At 44.8% G+C, this 14,363-nt stretch overlaps 1 protein-coding gene across 7 annotated transcripts in view; it reads left to right on the top strand.

The window, feature by feature from the left end:
* KCNT1 (potassium sodium-activated channel subfamily T member 1) overlaps nucleotides 1-14,363 on the top strand; it is a 201,179-nt gene that overhangs the window by 177,413 nt on the left and 9,403 nt on the right. For 6 of the 7 annotated variants that reach the window (XM_048823210.2, XM_048823208.2, XM_048823215.2 and 3 more), the window contains 9 exons: nucleotides 871-1,043; nucleotides 1,311-1,382; nucleotides 2,138-2,272; nucleotides 2,883-2,994; nucleotides 7,588-7,689; nucleotides 8,724-8,807; nucleotides 9,313-9,441; nucleotides 10,692-10,712; nucleotides 11,826-12,129. In XM_048823210.2, coding sequence (XP_048679167.1) covers nucleotides 871-1,043; nucleotides 1,311-1,382; nucleotides 2,138-2,272; nucleotides 2,883-2,994; nucleotides 7,588-7,689; nucleotides 8,724-8,807; nucleotides 9,313-9,441; nucleotides 10,692-10,712; nucleotides 11,826-12,129 — 1,132 coding nt within the window. The remainder of the gene's footprint in view (nucleotides 1-870; nucleotides 1,044-1,310; nucleotides 1,383-2,137; nucleotides 2,273-2,882; nucleotides 2,995-7,587; nucleotides 7,690-8,723; nucleotides 8,808-9,312; nucleotides 9,442-10,691; nucleotides 10,713-11,825; nucleotides 12,130-14,363) is intronic. The other variant, XM_048823209.2, reaches the window with a different exon arrangement.

Below are 14,363 nucleotides of genomic sequence, written 5' to 3'. Positions count from 1 at the left end.
GTATGGCAAATTCCACCTTCTCTTTATGTATATATATATATATCTTCTTACTATATGTTCCATTCAGTGCATCCGATGAAGTGGGCTGTGGCCCACGAAAGCTTATGCTCTAATAAATTTGTTAGCCTCTAAGATGCCACAAGTACTCCTGGTCATGTAAAAAGGCACTTTCATGTTTCTGATCTAAGTCACTGATTCAGACACATCCCAGTTCATCTGTCACTGAAAGTTGTTACTTTCTGTCAAGCAGGGGTCTATGAAACAAGTCATTGGTCTTGTCCCTCATGGGCAGGAGTCCTTAGCACTAAATCCACTACAATAACTGTCCTCCTTTTTAGAAGTCTCAGCTGTGAGACCAAAGACTGAATAGACCTGGAGACTGAACTCCCTTTGGGAGAGTATCCCTGCGAGTCAGGTTCAAGGCATATGTGGGGCAGTTTGGGAGAGCTGGTATTGGGTTAGGCCCGGTTAGTAGAGAGCTAACCTCTCCAGGACTGGTTACTCTGATCCCTTCCCGCAGCACAAAATTCACTTTCAAAACTTAAAAAAGGAAAAACAGTGAAAGTGAGCCGGGATGTGGGGCCATCAGGCCCAGACATGGAAGGTTGAAATTTGGATAAATTCCAAATCATCTCTAGATCAACTCTCTGCAGGATCATTCTCCCACTCTGGGGGCTCATGAGCTTCTGCGCAGCTCACAGCTCAGAGCCAAGCTGGCTCAGTGCTTTTGCCATGTCTGAATGTTAGAAGATTCCCCTTTCCTGGGGGAGAAAACAGCCATTTTATCCTTATTTTCCTAACAGTGTCAGGACAGATGGGCAGCTCTATAGACTGATCACTGAGCCACGGTGCTTTTCTGTCTCTGCACAGGGCTGCAAGCACAACAGTTATGAAGATGCCAAGGCCTATGGGTTTAAGAACAAATTGATTATAGTTTCAGCAGAGACTGCTGGGAATGGCCTGTATAATTTCATCGTCCCTCTCCGTGCATACTATAGGTCCCGGAAAGAGTTAAACCCAATTGTATTGCTACTGGACAACAAGCAAGTACTCTTCCAAAGTTGTTTTCCATTGCATCAGATCTTTCCTTGCATTCAAATGGGTGTTTCATACTGTGTATTTATGGGAGGAGTTAAATGGGTGATTTTAGCATTTTTAATATAATACCTAAAATCTGATGGCCTGATTCTCCTGTCGCATCAGTTTTTCACCATTGACGTCTGTGCATTCACTCCTGATTTCTTTTCCTCTTGCTTACTAGTATAAAATGCCCCTATCAACCTTCTTGCTGTTTGCCTCTCTTCTTCCAGGCCTGAGAACCACTTCTTGGAAGCCATCTGTTGTTTCCCCATGGTTTACTACATGGAAGGCACTATCGATAAGTAAATGTCTTGTTTACAGCTATCCGTATTTACAATGTGTTGCAAATCAAAGGAGAAAATAGCCCTGATTCTGCAGAGGAAAATTAAATAAGCAAAGGGATGCTATACTGCGTACCAGGCACACAGTATCACTGGCAATAAGGACCAGTATTTACCAAGAATAATCGGCTTCACATGCAGCCTCTTACAGCCTAATCAATGGTGCGTAGCTGCTCCCATCCTACTTAGCTGATCCCCATGTTATAGGCATGGACAGCAGCAGTGAAGTTTGGATTCAGAGCTGAACTTCCCCAGGGCTTCAGGGGAATTCGGAGATGGTTTTCTCCATCTCTGCTTCCAAGACTAGCACTGCTTTTCTATCGGTGTGTCCGGGTAGTTATGTGGACGCCCGTCACTGTAGTATCGGAGCACAACCATCTAGAGTTAAGTTAGACTCTTTCTTACCTAGCAGACATATCATACATTTGATGTTCTGGGTTCTCTAACTGGCACAGCTAAAGTTGGGAGATTGTCACATTTTAAGACCCTGCAACTATACAATAGTTTGGGCTTCATCTCAAGTTTTTCCCCCTCCTAGGATTTGTTAGTCTGTACTGGATATGGTTATGGTTATTTCAGTAGCATTTTGCATGCACAGGATTGCCTGGGCATTTATTCTGTGCAAATACATGGGTATGTTTGCAAACGATCATTCAGCATCTTATTTTCCAATGGATTAACCCCCCACAACCTTTTGTCTTGGGGGATTGTTCCAGCCTAGACAGTTTGCTGCAGTGTGGGATCATTTATGCTGACAACTTGGTGGTTGTGGATAAGGAAAGCACAATGAGTGCAGAGGAGGATTACATGGCAGACGCAAAAACAATTGTCAACGTCCAGACCATGTTCCGGTAAGAAGCAGCTATGGGTTCTGCTCTGTCGTTTGCACCTGCCTCTCTTCTTATAGTTTTTTAATTTGTCTTAATGGAAACAAAAGACTCAGAATGGGCCCAGGCAGAGGGTGTGGTGGGAGGTGCCTATATTAGCTGGCCTTTTCTGCAGTGAGTTGAACGGTCCTTGGTGTGAGTGGGGATTCTGCACACCGAGGGTTTGCAGGGTCAGGCATCTACAGAGGATATTAGGTCTGGGTTCCCAGGTTGGGCTCCTGTGTTTGACATGGCCTGCATCTGGCCCTTGCACACAGGCATGCTAATTAATAAAGAAAGTCCTTGCACTCTATCCCCAACTTTGTGCATCGCCAGCCATGCTGTCGGTGTGCACCTATTGGTCACTCCAGTAACTAAATAGAATTAAAAGGGGGGGTCAGTGAGGTGGTATGGGGGGAGGCCTTGCTTGTACAGCTTTTGGTGCTCTCACCCCAGCCTGTTTCAGATCTTGGATGGGGCACAAGGCCGTTTCCACTCTTTATTTGGCCACATTTCAAAGCTGAAAGCTTCCTCCTCCCCACCTCCCTTGGAATGCGCATGCACCAGACATTGATGAGTCTGCCTTCCATTGCAGGCTGTTTCCAAGCCTTAGCATCATCACTGAGCTGACCCACCCATCCAATATGAGGTTCATGCAGTTCAGAGCAAAGGACAGTTATTCCTTGGCCCTCTCCAAACTTGAAAAGGTAAGGAAGCCCCTTCATCCCGAGGAGGGTCTATGCTTTTCGTGTTTGCTAACAGGAAGCCTGGTGAGTTCCCTGCATGCCTGTGTTTGAAGGAAGGGTAATGTAATGAGTAATTAATTTACAGTTCTTCATAGTCCTGTGCTCTCCTGCTGTGCACTGCAGGGCACCATAGTTAATGAACATCCGTCCAGGATAATCTAAGACACGCAAATATGCAGGCAATTGACCTTTAGGGTCTCTGTGTTTCCTTAGTTAGTGCAACTAGCATCTCCACTCTTCAAAGCTGTTCCTGCTGTCAGTCTGATTTTAGTTACTCGGTACAATGCTCCCGCTGCGGTGGTGGGTTAAACAATTCTGCGAGAATAGACTTCTGCATCAAACTACATTCAGTGTTTATATTACATATTCCTTAGGCATTTTTGTGGGGTAGAAATAACAGCTGATGGGAAGGGGAAACATTCAAAGAATAACTGACCCAGACCACATGAGTGTCTGAGATGCTGCATTGACCCTGTCAGACTGCTGTAACAAATGAAAGAAATAATAGTTTGTCACGGTCTTCTGCTGAGTTTGTGCCAGTCAAAACAAGGACAGTTGACATCTCTGATACTACTGCCTGGTCTGAGTGCCCTCTCTTGAGGGGAAGGTAAAAGATTTTCATTTTTCTCCCGCTCGCGCACATACACGTATGTTGTACTGCATTCATGGTGTTGTGTATTAAGGGTGGTTGAAGCAATTCAGAGAGAATAAAAACCAGCATAAACTCAATGCTGAACTATATTTACCACCTCCCCATCTCTCTCTGTTTTTTCCTAACTTCCTCATAATGACCAATCTCTATGGGCAATCTCTGAACTGAAAGGGCTCTAGGGGCTGTTCATAAAGATCTGTCATAGATAAGCTGTCCTGCTGGACCTTACTGTCATTGTGGCTGATAGAGCATCTATCCAGTTACTATTGGGCAGATTCTCCGTCGGAGAAGAGACCGAACTCTCTGCAAATGAACACTGATGTTATAAATAAGGCGCAGGGATTAGAGAGGACAGGACAAGTGGGCAGGGGCTCCATGTACATCCTAAACTTCAAGAGAAACAGAAACCCCCAAAGTTCTGCAATGGACCAAGATGCCAAAGAAAGCTAAGGGATTCTCCATCACAGGAGAACCAGCTGAATCAATCATACTTCAGTGGTGGAGTAAGTGCGAGGCTGGCTTTACTGCAAGAGATTACCATCTTGGTAGGATGCAATTACATCAGCAATGAATGTGCTGTCACTGGGCTGACGTGAAACGTACCCTGTGGAGAAGGAGGATCGTCTTATAGCTAAGATATGGAGACCAGAGTTCAATTCCCAGCTCTGCTATGGCCTCCCCATGTGACCTTAGGGAAGTCACTTAGCCTCTCTGTGCCTCAGTTTCCCATGGGGACAATAGCTCTGTCTTGTTTATTAGACTATAAGCTCTTTGGGGCAGACACTTACTCTGTGTCTGTGCAGCCCCTAGACTGGTGGGGGTCTAGCAACATTACAGCAGTGCAAATCGTAAGTATCAGGAGCTTACGTTGACTTTTATTCTTTTAAAATAACAAACGGATATAATGACATTTCTATTAATTTTATGGCAGGTAGACCCTGCACATGAGGTACACTGCAGTCTCTCAGGAAAGCTGTTAAATGCACGAGTGTTCTGATCCCCAGAGTTCCCTGTGGTGAAATGAGAAGCTTCATTCTCTCCCATCCGTAGCCTTGCCTGACCATTATTACACTCTCCATACAAGACTCCCTCTCTGACCACTTGAGGACAGCTGAGATTCAATAGCGGCTTTTATTAATTCTGAGCTGCACTCAGAGTCTGTTGTTAGGGGATCCAGGAGTAGTCTTAAGATCTGAGGTTTGGTGTTAATAATTATCTGAATGGCCCCAGTGTTAAGACAGAAATTTGCCACCCAGGGAATAAAAGGTAATTATTAAGTTAACGCAGTTTCAAGATAGCCATGTCTGCAAATGCCAGAGCTGGGGCCTTGTCTGTCTATACTGTGGTATCCAACAGGGGGTGTGTGATGGATGTTGTGTTAGACAGTTAGACAATACAGCTACTGTTGCCTTTGAAGGGGAATTGGATCTGAGATGCTGACTGCATCGGGCTAGAAAGGCAGGTCTGATGACTGCATTTGTACATGCTGCAAACTTATATTGCTTAAGGGAAAAATCTTTCTCCCAACCCTCCCCTGCACCCCCAAGTTTCACTGATCATGGGAGAGGAGAATGTGTAACTAGTACACAGAACTCACCTCCGTGTGTTCCATGCTGGGGGGATGATCAAGGCAGGAACTGACCAGTGACGCTGTGCTCATAGATCTGCTAGCTATTACACCCTGCATAATGGGAATGCATCCCCGCTGGACATTGCTGCAGGAGCCCCCAGGGTGCAGCCCCAAAGGGTGGTTGTGGTGCTAAACTATCAGCTGTCTCTGGAGAGTGGGATCCAACGTCAGATCATGGCATCCAGACATGTTGCTTGTTGCTAGCTGTGAGCTTGGGCTGGTGTGTAGGCTCCAAGGTAATAGCAGCCTTCAACTACCTGAAGGGGGGTTCCAAAGAGGATGGAGCTCGGCTGTTTTCCGTGGTGGCAGATGACAGAACGAGGAGCAATGGTCTCATGTTGCAGTGGGGGAGGTTTAGGTCGGATATTGGGAAAAACTTTTTCACTAGGAGGGTGGTGAAGCACTGGAATGGGTTCCCTAGGGAGGTGGTGGAATCTCCTTCCTTAGAGGTTTTTAAGGCCCGGCTTGACAAAGCCCTGGCTGGGATGATTAAGTTGGGGTTGGTCCTGCTTTGAGCAGGGGGTTGGACTAGATGACCTCCTGAGGTCCCTTCCAACCCTGATATTCTATGATTCTATGATTCTCACTTCACCACCGCTGCTGCTGCTTGTGCCTTGCTGGTTCGGGGACTCTAAATGCGAGAGCTGCCTGAAGGAGGCCAATTATTTTTGTAGGGATTTTTTTAATTTGTTTTTTCTCCAAAAATTTCCTTCAGGGGAAAAAAAATTTTTTTTTCAATGAAAAATACAAACAGGCCCCTTTCCCCCCTTTTCCCGAACCTATGGTTTTCAAAAACCAGTGTTGGGTTAAAAAAAGGCTTTTGAAAACTGCAAGTCTAAACTTTTTACCAAAAACTTTTTTACCAAAACTTTGCCAGTTTTCAGTTTTTGTTTTATAGTGGGGAAAAATGGAGAATTCCTACCAAGAAGAAAATGTTCATTTGGACCAAAATGCCATTTTTCATCCAAAAAGTGAATCGATGAAAAAATGTCAACCATCTCTCTGTCAACATCTCAATGTTATGGCATTAATTAAAAGAAGGAAGAGCCCTGGCTGAACTCCCCAGGGGCGGTGGCTGTTGTGTGGCTTGTTTCTCTGAGCTCATTGCAAGCAGGTCCTCTTGGTTTTTAAGAGTCCCTTGGCATCATCGTTTTCACCATCTCCACGTGTGATGTTGCCCAGGGTATGATCTGGGCTGCTGAATAGCTGTGTCTCCTCAGTTCTCTGGCCTTGGATGCCTTTTACACTGCTTTACTGGGGAACAGCCACTCCTGGCCAGTTAACACCCAGCCTCCAGCGTGTAACTTGCTCCCAGCTACACAGCATTGAGTGGTGTTAGCTCGCCACTCATGAATTACACTGCAGAAGAACCCCAGCAGATTCTCTAGTCCCAGAAATGTGCATCTTGTATCGCCCAGTACATTACTGGACAAAACGAGCTCATAGGAAATCTGTCATTTCATCAATGGACAATGATACATACCAGTCTTGTTATCCTAAACACACTGGTTAGATAAAACAGTGAAACACATTTATTAGCTACAAAGAAAGAAAAGAAAGATTTTAAGTGACTATAGGTAATGAGGTGTAAAAGTCAGGACTGGTTACAAAAGAAATAAAAAGATAAAATGCAAGCTAAATGCCTAACTTAATCTTAAAATAAGTGAACTTAAAAGCAAAAGGTATTTCTCACCATAAGCTTAGGGCAATCTGTACCAGCTGAAAAGCCTCCCAGCCAGGACTCCACCCCCTGCCCCAAGTTCAGTTATTTAAGAACTGTTGTCGTGAGCAGAGATGAAGGGGGAGAGTGAGGTCAAGCATTTTTCTCCCCTCTTTTATAAATCAGTTTCTTGTGCTAGAAACATCCTTGCTGAGTCATGGTGACAAACAGTCTCTTGTGGACTTGAGGTTTGAACTGTCCTTGTGATGAAATGCAAAATTCTTGTTCACACCTTCCCCAGAGAATGGCTGCTTAAGCAGGTGATAGTCCATTAACACCTGCTTGGGGGTTCCTGTGTGTCTTTGTCTCTGAAAACTGGTTTGGGCTTCCTTTTCTAACTTGGAATATGTTACAGCAATGTTGTATAGTAAAATCTTGTAACGTGACATACCATGTTGATGCACACATTTTACCAGAACAACAATGTTCAGCAGATTATGAGTTTTAAATGATACCTCACCAGACATACTTTGTACAAAATGTATCATAGTCTTGTAAAAGTGGTGAACATAATGGTAAAAACTCTCACACCGTGTTCCTCTCTGTCCATAGAAAGAGCGAGAGAATGGCTCCAACCTGGCATTCATGTTCCGGCTCCCATTTGCTGCCGGCAGAGTGTTCAGCATCAGCATGTTGGATACGTTGCTCTATCAGGTGAGAACAGGCCAACAGGTTGTGTGGTGTTGCTGTGAATGCTTCAGAGGGCTAAGCTGCTTCTGCCTTGCAGCTGCTGGTGTATTAGGGTGGTGGTTCTGAACAGGCATTCCAGCACCATATCCCTATCTATCCGAGATGGGGTTCCCATCCAGAGAGAGGTCTTACCCTAATGCAGGGGGGAAAGAGCTAGAGGCCCCAGCAGGGGTCCCTTCCTTTCAGTCTTCTGTGTTAGAGGATTCAGGTAAAACCTCCCAGTGGTTCCCCAGGCATTCATTGCAATCTCACTCATCCTCAGGACTCTGTTTGATAGATGGCTAGAGCCCAAGTGGGGTGAATTAGGACATGGCAGCTGCTTCTATCAGCTTCCCCAAAGGAAAGTCTGCCAATTTAAAGCAAAATAGAAATGGGGATATTTGGAGAATAGACAGGACTATAGGTCCAACCCTTCCATCACCTGCCTCACTCACACTAATGAGAGGGCCCTTCCATTTCTACCATCAGTCTCCTCGCTCTATACATGCTTCCACCGCTCCTTTAAACTGTGTGGCATCCCCCAGGTTCTGCGTATGGTGTGGTACGTGGTAAGTGTCTAGTTTAGGGACCCTTGAGCCATTTGGATGCATAAACTACTTTACATTGTGCCCACATTATATCCCTCTTCAGGGCACATTTTACTTTCTTCTTGTTAATGATGTTGGTTTCCTGTATTTTAGACACTCATTTAAAAACCGAATGCATCATGAGTTAAAACAAATAAAACTTAAATCCCCATGCCGTTTTCCCCCTTAAGAGAGGCAGAGAGAGAAGGAAGGAGCCACATGTGACAGATGTTAGTCACATCACTGAATTCACCTTTGGAATGTGCCCAGATACCATAGCTGTGGGCACAGTATAAGAAGCAAATAGAAGAGAATATAGAACATAATCTCACCTTCTTTCCAATCTGTCAATACATTTGTACATTAAAGTGAACAGTTGAACAAGTGAAACCTTTTCTCTGGCCTGATCTCTCTCTGAATTTCTCCTGTCAGTCGTTCGTGAAGGACTACATGATCACCATTACGAGATTGCTGCTGGGCCTTGACACTACGCCGGGTTCTGGCTACCTCTGTGCTGTAAGTGCTGATGTTTGTCTCTTTCAAGCTGTAATGCAGTGGGGTCACACAAGCATGCGGGTGTGTGCGTGAACATTCTGTGGGGACTGAATCTGGGACTTTCAGCCCCCAAACACAGGCCTCTTGAGCCACAGTAAAGAAGAACTTCTGTCACTGAACAGCAGACTGTTGTAGTCACGGGGGCTGGCCTCTAGAGGGAGACAAAAATCACAGCAACTGGGCCAGTGTGTTGGTTTCTCCATGTCATGTGAAATAAGCTCTACCCTTAACTCTGAACCTTACAACAACCTCCATCCCAAGAGAGTTAGATAGGAACCTCACAGACCCCCCTGCCCTTCTTGTGGGATCAAACAAAAGCCCTGGATCGCAATATCCCTGAGCCTTGGAGAAGTTTAGAACAGGATCCAAGCTCTGCAGCTTTGGACCTTATCAAGACAGGATTGCCCTGTGGCCGAGGGGTCCCTTCAGTGGGAGCAAAGAGACATTTTTCCCCCCTGTTGGTCAGATGAAAATCACTGAGGATGACCTGTGGATCCGGACATATGGCCGTCTCTTCCAGAAGCTTTGCTCTTCCAGCGCAGAAATTCCCATTGGGATCTACAGAACTGAATCACACATGTTCTCAACCTCCGAGGTAAGAAACATAGGGGTCAGAGAGTGCAGAAAACCTTACTGGCTGCAGCCCTGGTGTGAAAGATCCCAGCAGGGATAAGTCACTGGATAACATGTAGAAGAACTTCCAAAATGTGTGCAATGGTGTCAGTCAGCCTGGTCCCTTGCACTGTCAGCTTTGACCTTATAGCTGTTAGTGAACTGCATTATAGTTACAATCATGTCTAGCCAGGCAAGGAGAAATCCCATCTGAGCAGCTGATGGAGTAACATTTCTATTAAAGGACCAGCTGGGCCAGGCTGCCAGCAGCCAAAGGGGGCTCCCGATTGACTGGGGTTGGTGCCCAAGCAGTGGGATTGAATGGGGAGGGTGTAATAAATTTGCATGCGCTAGCCCCGTGTGAAACAGCTACGAGTGCATATTGGAAAGGAGGTTGGCTCGCCAATTCCCTGGTCTTCTCTTCTAATTTCTACATAGCACAAGGGTTTGTGTTAAAAGACAAATATGCACTGGTGGCAGAGGTGTTTGTGTTTGTACGGCCCCTGGCCCAAGGGGATCCTGTCCTGTGCTGGGGCTCTTAGGTGCTACCACAATACCCATTTGAAAAATCTTCATCTTATTTAGTATTGGCACAGAAACGGGGCAGGCGGGGCTCATCGGACATGGCAGGCAGCCACCTAGGAGAAGGAAAACTCCAAGTTTAAACCAAGAACACCAGGCCTGGCCACCCAGTTTGTAAAAGTTGTGCCAATTGCCCATACTCTGTGGTCTGCACTGCCAAGCCTGGGTAACTGCACAAGGCGAAGGTGAAGCAAGCACTGGCATAGAAAGTAATGAATGCTGTTTGGAGCTGGGTAATTGTGGGATCCTAGTCTTGCCACTGGCTCATGGTGTGAGCACAGACAGGTTAACGACCTTCTGTGCGATGCTTTGAACTGGGGAAGTGCTATAGAAGCCGTGATTAATTATTATGTGTTGACTGTGGACGGGTTTACAGATCTTAAACAAAAAGAAAAGGAGTACTTGTGGCACCTGAGAGACTAACAAATTTATGCTCATGCTCAAATAAATTGGTTAGTCTCTAAGGTGCCACAAGTACTCCTTTTCTTTTTGCGACTACAGACTAACACGGCTGTTACTCTGAAACAGATCTTAAACCGTGGCTCAGACTGGGGGACTAGAAAGAGAGAGTTAGGATGTGATGGACACTCAGTGATACATATTCACCACTAACACATATTGCATCTTCGTTTTGTTTTATTTCGAATGCAGCCTCATGACATCAGAACTCAGGTGAGTAACGTTTGTATTGAACCTGTGAGAACTTTGTTACAATTTTGGTTTTCTTTAAAATTTAGTGCCCTACTTAATGTTCAGCAAGGTAATGACGATCTGTATCCATCACGCATTGCTGTGAAAAATTCAGCAATACCCAGCATGGGCAGATAAGAATAGTTGGTTAGTGACTCAGTCTTAACTTTGAAACATGTTTAATCGTAAATATGAATTGAAAGCCATATAGAAAACTGCCACAAGGAGCTGAAGGTTGACAATTAGTTCAATCCAATCTATCCCTGTGTCAGAGATGCTGCAAACCATGGCACTATAAATGACTACATGCAATTAGGGTTCACATTTTATAATGGATATATGCTGTCATATCTGTCATGAGGATGAAAGGAAAACTTGGAAGTTCAGCAGTTTGGCCATCATGAGATAACATTATTCCATAAAAACTTCTGTGCCGGTGATGTTACATGCATTTATTATTATTATTATTATTAAATTCCAAGTTCACCACCTACATAGATTCTAGTATTAGAGGTTTTTGGGGTGGAGGTGGGGTTCGGAGATAGGGAAACAGTCCCTTGGTGTGAATGTTAGAACACTACCAGATAGTAGGAAAATGAAGTGTCACCATCGAATTGTCAGGATCCACCTAGCATCATGAGGGATCCAGGAGGTAGCAGTCTCAACATGCATATTGCATAATGTTGGGGAATGCTGATTATTTGGCCATTGGTGTAAAGGGGTAGACCAAGGTGGAGTCCCTTTTTAAGAATGGTAGCTGATCACACTAATACATAGATTCATAGATGGTTAGGGTTGGAAGGGACCTCAGGAGGTCATCTAGTCCAACCCCCTGCTTGAAGCAGGACCAATCCCCAATTTTTGCCCCAGATCCCTAAACGGCCCCCTCAACGATTGAACTCACAACCCTGGGTTTAGCAGGCCAATGCTCAAACCACTGAGCTATCCCTCCCCCCCATTACATTACATTGTCCAAGTAAGTACCTGGTCCTACAAGGAGCTGAGCACAGCCAACCCCAGTGGAGTCAGGTGTTTAGTGTGTTTTCAACGGGAAGGTATTTAGTGCATCCCCTAATGTACTGCTGGGACTTCCAGTCGCAGATCTCAATCAATGTCGAGGATTGCGAGGATACAAAAGATGTCAAGGAACACTGGAACATCAAGACAAGCCATCACAGGAACTCCTGCTCGAGTGACCAGTCTGAGCACCCCTTGCTACGGCGTAAAAGCATGCAGTGGGCACGCAGGCTGAGTAGGAAAGGAAACAAGCACACAAGCAAAACAGCGGAGTGGATCAGCCAGCAGAGGTTGAGTCTGTACAGGAGGTCGGAGAGGCAAGAGCTTTCAGAGCTTGTCAAAAACCGAATGAAACATCTGGGTTTACCTACAACTGGATATGGTAAGTAGGTTTCGTTCTTGCTTACAGTTAATGGCTTTACCAGCATTGCGCCCCATTCACAAGCTGATCATGTAACTTAGCATCTATCCGAACCAAACCAGACACGTCCAGGGTATAAAATAATTCCAAAATGAAGCCTGATCCTCTAGCTTGTTCATAGCTCTGGATAGTACATTCAAACTTGGCATTCCCATCAACCTTCAGTCCTCTTGCCTTATAAATCCCACAGCACTGAGACGGAAAGGGACTTGTTTTCAGACACTGGCCTTTATTTCAGCAGTCACAAATAGCTGTGCGCACATCTGTAATTATTTGCAGGTGCAATAAATATCTAAGTACCAGGTATAACAAGGGAAATAAATGTCTAAATGACCTAAATTACAAGTGCAAAATTTCACTCATTTATTATTTGTGCCTGTAAAATTGATGACTGGCTAAGGAAAGGTTGAAAATATTGGCCCCCACTCTATCATCAAGCTGACCAAAATATCCATCTGTAATAGTTGCTAATGCTATTGTCTAAGAATTCTATCCCCTTAGCAAAGCAGGGAAGAAAAGAGCTCAGGCTGGCGCAATATCCCATCATTATATTTTTTTAATCCTTCAGCAAATTCTCTCCTAGAATTTTTTTTCTGTAGCTATAGAGCTGAGTGGTTCACTTCAATGTGTGTATAACTTAATAATTCTTTAATTATCTCATAACTCTCAGTAAAGCAAGTACTGTATGATATAACACTATGGCATAATGTAAGAATCTCTCAGTGCAATGATTATTTCTTCTAAAGTATTTTAATTGGCAGTTAACCCAAAAGCGTGTCTCACCATTTTTGGACAATAATCTGTCCCTTGGTTATGATGAAATCTTTAGCCCATGGCGTGCTTGTTTGCTTGTTTGTTTTTCTTTTAAGCCATCCTGTGCTACGGCCTGTTTGCCTCCATGCTACAAAAGCTTCTACCCTTCATGTTCAGGAGATAGCTCCAGTCTCATACAAAATAATGCAAACCAAGAGCGGGTAACTGGAGCCTTTGGGCCAGGACCGTTGTGCACAGTGGGATTGTGGAGCTGGCGTGAGCCTGGCAATACATTTCGGGAGGGATTTTAGATTTCTGGTCTCTATGTTGTTTGCATCATTGCAACTTTTCAGACATGTGGAAGAGAGGGAAAAGAACTTAAAAATAAATTTTAAAAAATTGGGGTGGGGGCTTTGAAGGGAAACAAAGATTTGCCCAATGCACCAGCCACTTCCACAAGCCTAGTTAAGGTAGAAGGTATTGTTCTGAGGGACCCTTCACGAGCTGGGAAGTTCTACGGTTGGATGTGGAATTGTGGAGCATTTCTCCCTTCTCTCCTTCTGCTCCCTGCTTTTGGACAATGTTCCAATGGCACAATGAGTTCATTTCACTTCCATGGTAGCTAATCAAATCAAGAAGAGGAGAGGGGATGGCTCTTTAGGCTCCAGTCCTGTAACTTGGCACATTCTGAGCCTGTGTGCAGAGCGTCGCTGAAATCATTGGTAGAGTCAGAGCCTTACAGAGTAAAGTCTGAGTGATCACCAAGCACAAACAATATTATTATTATGATCGTCTGAATCAGAGTGCTACGAGAAACACGGAGACAAACCACTACATCTGCGTGACTGTGTAGTGACATTGTGTTGAACAACCAAGTGGCTACAGAGACAGCAGTGTCGTCATCTTCACGCCCTGTCACTCAAAGTGCTACCATACCTGAATTTAGAGTCTACTGGAGCAGGCATCCCCTTGCCAATTGGTTTACTTGCGTACAAGATCTCACAGCAGGATATCTGCTTGTGTGCCATTGTGTCTATGGGAAACAGAGGTATGTGAGTGGAGAGTTTGCAGTAAGAGAGATTAATGATGTCCAAGTTAGTCTCTCACTGGCAACATGCCAGCACTATGGATCATCACTGAGCCTCGACAGCCCAGAATTAGAACTAGGAGCGACGTCCATTCTCCAGCAAGTTTGTTTCCTTAAAGAGCGGCAGAGAGACGGATAATGAAGAATCTAATCCAATATCCAATGAAATCAATGCAAAGATTCCCATTTTAGCATGATAGGTTTGAAGGATTGCCTCATTACATTCTTCTCAATCTGCTGTTCCCCCACAGTTAATATCCCAAGACTTTCTGCTGCTTGTTCTGTTGAACTAGCAGCCCTCCCTCAGCCAGGGCTCAAAGTCTGCAGCATAGATGTTGGCGTTTCCACCCCTCTT

This window comes from Caretta caretta, chromosome 16 (assembly GCF_965140235.1).
Source record: "Caretta caretta isolate rCarCar2 chromosome 16, rCarCar1.hap1, whole genome shotgun sequence".
Lineage (NCBI taxonomy): Eukaryota > Metazoa > Chordata > Testudines > Cheloniidae > Caretta > Caretta caretta.
The sequence above is the reverse complement of the archived record's forward strand: the minus strand, read 5'-3'. Positions and strand labels throughout refer to the sequence as shown.